Source organism: Elaeis guineensis, chromosome 12 (genome assembly GCF_000442705.2).
Source record: "Elaeis guineensis isolate ETL-2024a chromosome 12, EG11, whole genome shotgun sequence".
NCBI classification, from domain to species: Eukaryota; Viridiplantae; Streptophyta; class Magnoliopsida; order Arecales; family Arecaceae; genus Elaeis; species Elaeis guineensis.
In genome coordinates this window covers 18308845-18314466 of record NC_026004.2, presented here as the reverse complement: position 1 = coordinate 18314466, position 5622 = coordinate 18308845, and the positions used below count along the sequence as shown (strand labels likewise).

Genomic DNA, 5622 nt, shown 5'->3' with positions numbered 1-5622 from the left:
ATATGGCTTAAACCATATATTTAAGAATTCAAACGTTTCCTCTTAACATTTATTGTTTCTTAAAAGCATGTGCATCGCACGTGCCACTCTAGTTTAAAGTAAAAGAGAGCTGGATGTAGAATGGTAAAGTGCATGAAAGAAGTGTAGGAAAACAATTTCAAAAGTAATGGTAAAAAGAGGCATTTGTTTACAAAGAAGCTGCATTTTTTTTCCTAGGGAAACAAATAGAGGAATAATGATTTCATTAAGGTAATGAAGGAGATACAGGGGAAAATTGCCATCCCTAGTGGAATTGCAATCGAAATGACAGATTACAAAGAAAGTCTTATAAAGTCACAAACATAATTCTTCTCCCAAGCCATGCATTGCCGACAACAGACCTTAAAACCCTTATTTTCACCGGAAATGGAAGGCTTGATGATCTTCCACTCCAAACCAATAGACCAAACAACGACACCACATATACCCAAAGAACCAAAACTCATTCCACAACCAATTAAAGACCAATACAAGGAACAAACGAGTGAAGATGGATTATTTCAGAAGGATGCCAAGCAGCCTTAAGCGCACTTCCAGCCTGCTGGGACCTTCTTGCCGCAGTAGTTCAGAAGCAAGCTAAGGTCGACAGGGACGTTGAGCTTGATGCCCAAGATGCTGGCCTTGAGGGCAGTGCAAAGGCATACGGCAGCCTCGAGGTCCACAAGGCCCTCAAGAAGGGTGCAGCAAGGCTTCTTTGGTGGCTTGCCGAGAGAGACGTTGATCAGGCCGTTAAGAACCTTAGCGCACACACCGAGCTTGAGTGTGTTGATGGGGCATTTTGATCCAGAAGAAGGTGAGGGAGTGGGCGTAGGCTTAGAAGGAGGTGGTGGGCAGGGGACACTTGTGGAAGAGACCAAGGTGAAGAACAGGAGGTTGAGAGCGAGGAGGAGGGATGTGGAAGCCAAGGACTTGGAAGCCATTTTCCAAAAGAAGTTGGATAGGAGCTCGTAGAAGGCAGAGGGTAAAGGGTTTTGGTTGTTGGAGAAGTGATGGTTTGGGGGTGATGGGAGTGGAGACGGAGGGGTTGGGGTTTTATAGGAAGGGGTTTTTGGATCTTAGTGGGGGTGGCCATGTGGGGACGTAGGCCAGTATTAAGCTGGAAGGTGCTGGTTGGACACGGGATTCATAGTTATGATCTGGACTTGATTTGTTTTCATCTGTCAACTTGAGATCAGAGGGACTATAATATTTGCCTCCTAGTCTGCATGGAGTAAGAACCTTAAGAAAATGTTCATTGAAAAAAAAAAAAAGAAAAAACCTTTCTTGCCAAATAAAACAAAAGGAACAAAAATAAAAGGTTGTGAGAAAGTGTATAAGGTAATTTTAAGACGATACTATCTCAGTATCTTGTATTATTTTTTAAGAGAATGTTTAGGGGTTTGGGGCATTAGGATACGTACGTGAATAACTGGTGGAATATAAGGTACATTTTTTCTAATAAAATATCAGGTCTTAGAATTTAACCTCTCTCTCACTCACACACATACACATTTAAAAAAGGGACTATATGATTCGGATTATAGCTTTCGGGCGAAAGAATGATTCACCATTTTTTATGATATACACCATTGAATTGCACATTAGCTACTTCGATATTAGTGCAGATAAATGAAAAAAAGAGTTCAAAGAGCTTTGAGATTTGTGTAATACATGATTGCATAGTATAATAAAAAAAAATCGATCATTCTTTCACATGAAAGATACAACTTGAACCTTATACCAACAAGATCAGCCGGCAGGCACCTTCAATCTCCTCTTTGGTATGTTGGTTTCATAGATCAGGACAGGCGGGGTGCTGGATTATGGCTGAAAATACAATGGGCTTGTTCAAGTGATAGGAGTTTACTACCAGTCTAGATCAATAAAAGGGCTGGATTACCCGTTTTGAGTCTCAAAAAACCATCACTTATTGGGCTGTTTAGGTACTCGGCACATTATTGTATGAAAAGAAACAAGTCGGCTTGGCATTAAAAGTAACAGAACATCAAAGAGTCAGAAAGATCCTGCTATAAGTATCCCGTTTTGCTAAAAAATCATTCTCTTAAATTATTAGGGTTTCCTATACATTAAAATAGGACGAGTTCGTCCAAACTTGTCTGGCTTCTCAATTTTAGCAAAATTATAGCATATATTCTCAGGCATCCAAATTTCCATTAGATCTAAATAGTACAATGATGCACTAGAAAAAGAGAAGGAATTATTGTTTTGGTGATAATCAAGCTTTTTTTTTTTTTTTTTTTAGATGTCCATCTAATCAAAGCATTAGAAAATAAGGCTAGAGTATAAGGAAGGGAAACAGGAATCATCATCTTGAGCGAATCCGTGAACATGACACTATTTGGGGGTCTATTGGTACTATTTCTCATTGTTGTTTCTATCCGTGTGGCCCGAATTAGTACCAATTGAGCAACTAATAATATTGGAGATAAGAATCTGGGCAAGTGGCTTAGATAATAAACTTGATAAATAACAATTGCTTTCAGCACTTCCTTTGCATTATAAGCATATGACATAGTTTACGGATTATGTTTAGACATTCTATTATGATTTTTTTTAAAATAATTTAGAATTGGAATAAGTAGAAGCCCGGCCTAGCAGGGGAGCAAATGGTCAAACTACTTAGGCCTTTGTAATATCAACACCAAAAACTTTATTAGTAAAGATGTAATTTTTAGTTGGATCAAATCCACCACTAAGTGGGTGGATCAATCCAACCAGGAAGCAACACGTATAGAAGCATATGTATCCCGCTTTTTTCTGCCTATCCATCTTTGTATGTATTGCTCCACAGCTGGATTGGTCCACTAGCTGGAGTAGATTTAACTCAACCAATAATCACTCCGAGGACATCTTATACCATGGTATGATTGTTATAATATTTTTTTGAAAAAAATACAGAAGCATCTTTTAAAATGTGACTCGTTTATATTAAGACCCCAATTGCACATAGCCCCTAAAATTTTAAAATCATTACATAGTAGTCCAGCCGTCAGTTTTCATTACAAAATGTTACGACGTGATGGTCACTTGATAGGTTAATTTTTAAAATTTTTAACTACCCTCTCGGTTAATATAGCAAGAGGCTCTTTTTTTGGTGGAAATTAAAAGACAAAGAGGAAAGTAGTGCTAGCAAATGAATGACTTTATCTTTTAAGATCTACGTGGAAAAATAGATGATGAAGCTTGGAGTACTTTCAAATTCATACAAATTTATGAATGATATACAATGGAGTGCTTTAAGAGTTGTATAGATAGATGAATGACAAAAAATGAAGTACTTTACGATCGGTGCAAACATATGAATGATAATATATAGAGGTCTTTGAGATCTGTGATGCAGAGAATGATAAAGGATGGAGTGCTTTAAGATTTATGTTGATAAATGAATGATGGAGAATGGAGTACTATGAGATTTGTGTAAAAGAATGGATGATGGATGATGGACTACTTGAAGATTTGTGCAAGTAGATGGATGATAAAGAATGAAATACTTCTAATTTTTTAAGTGGATGAATGATAAAGGATGGAGTGCTTCAAAATGTGTATAAGCAAATAGAGGATAGAGGATGTAGTACTTTAAGAGTTGTATAGATGGATGGATGATAAAGGATGAAGCATTTTAAGCTTTGTACGCTTTAAAATTTATGTCAATAGATAAATAATTGGCATACATTAATATTTATGTAAGTAGATGATGATAAAAGTCAAAATACTTTAAGATTTGTATAGAAGAATAGATGATAGAGGACTGAGTGCTTTGAGATTTGTGCAGATAAATGAATCGAAAATGAAACACTTTGAGATCTATGCAAGGAAATGGATCACAAATAGAGTGCTTTGCAATTTGTGCAGGCAAATGGATGATACAAAATGGAGCTCTTTAAGATTTGTACATACAAATGGATGATTGAGATAAGAGTACTTTAAGGTCCGTACTAGCAAATAAATGACAAAGGATGTAGTATTATAAAATTCGTGCGGATAGATAAATAATAAAAAATAGAATGCTTTGAGATTTGTGTAAATAGATGTACGATGAAAGACTGCCTCTTTGAGCCAAGGATAACTTCATCTCTTTTTTGATTTCATTAATGGTGTTAGAATGCAAATAGATGATCTAGTCTCTTTACAATAATTTTAAAATTATGAGATTTGTTTGTAATTTTTTAAATTTTTAAAATTTAAGTACAAATGAGAAATTTTAAGCGATGTCGCTATAATTTTTCTCAATTTATTTAATAGAATGATTTCGCCAACCTTCTTTTAGCCTCAAAATCTTTCATTTAACATTCACATATGCATGATGCACGAATATTTTTGCATTATATTTTCTTATTCTATTGACATATAAAAATTTATTATTCAAAAATAATATTACTTGTGACCCATTAAAACTAACTTTGCTGACGTTACTTAATATATGCCACTACAACGTCCAAAAGCTGTGATAACAAAATAACGAAACAATTTAAAACCAAGTTTTAATAAGCTAATTGCTATGATTATAATGACTTCAAAAACCATAGAGATTGTGTATAGACAACTTACCATGTAAAACCGTGGGACTGTTCCGCTCCAGTAACAACTATTTGCAGAACATGTCAAGTTTCCACCGGTAGCATTTGCCAAAAGATTTTCTAGTGTATGCTCTGTATATTTTATGCTTAGTTATTAAAGAAAACATGTATTTTAATGATCTTTTTAGAACAAAAATTAAAGAACCATCAATCATTTCAAAGAATGTTGTCAGAATTATTCAAATAAGGGAAACCACTTCAGTGTTAGAACCTAGAACCTTGTCCAAATGGAGGTGGGACGCAACAGCTGAGCTACAGCTCACCCTGCTACAAGAATCTCCATTGTAAACCATTGCACGTAAGAGGAATTAAAAATCCATATAAGAGATTAGACTCTATAGCATGACAGTTATTGACAGTGATATTATTTGCCGACACAAATTGTGTTTAAATAACATTATCGATTGCTTCTAGAGGTGAACAAGTTCTATTCCCTTGTCACAATCCACTAAAAGATTGGTCCACAAATCGTGTGGGTTCTTGCCGTGCCGAAATGTGCGAAAATTTGGTGGAGAACAATCGCAAGAATTCAGTCTAGTCTACTTCATGGAATTATTCAATGCATATTATGGTACATAAAGAAGATCTGCGCAGATTTAATATGGTCCCCAGCTCAGGATTATCACTTAATCCATCCACGTTACTATCATTATGGAGACATGCTGAGGCTGGACACATTTCTTTGACTAATTTTACTCAATTTTGTGAGGGCTAGTTTGATTTTACCACTAACGAAACAGAAAAATCCGACTAGTTTGATTTTTTTTTTCTTTTTTAATAACAGTCTAGTTTGACAATTGAAAGCTATGGATTTGATTTGATGTTCTTCGAGCAGAAGGGAATTGTACATTGGAAAGACTTTGGTCTGCTAAAAGAACAACTTGTTAAGCAACCGGAGAGAGTTGCAAGTTGATATGCAAAGGGGAAAAAAATCATACTATCCTCAACAATCTAAGGCCTCATCTAAAAATATTAGCCATAACATATTATTTGAATTCTTGAGTTC

The 5622-nt window shown here is 35.5% G+C and overlaps 1 protein-coding gene across 1 annotated transcript; it reads right to left on the bottom strand.

Moving 5' to 3' along the window:
* Positions 1-225: 225 nt before the first annotated feature.
* Positions 226-1063, bottom strand: LOC105033475 (pEARLI1-like lipid transfer protein 1). The gene has a single exon (XM_010908304.4). It carries the CDS (start codon positions 957-959, stop codon positions 561-563), a length of 399 nt encoding a protein of 132 aa, XP_010906606.1. The 5' UTR covers positions 960-1063; the 3' UTR covers positions 226-560.
* Between the last annotated feature and the right edge of the window lie 4559 nt (positions 1064-5622).

Coding starts and splice junctions, on each gene's coding strand:
- LOC105033475 (XM_010908304.4), bottom strand. CDS start 959: ATGGCTTCCAAGTCCTTGGCTTCCACATCCCTCCTCCTCGCTCTCAAC.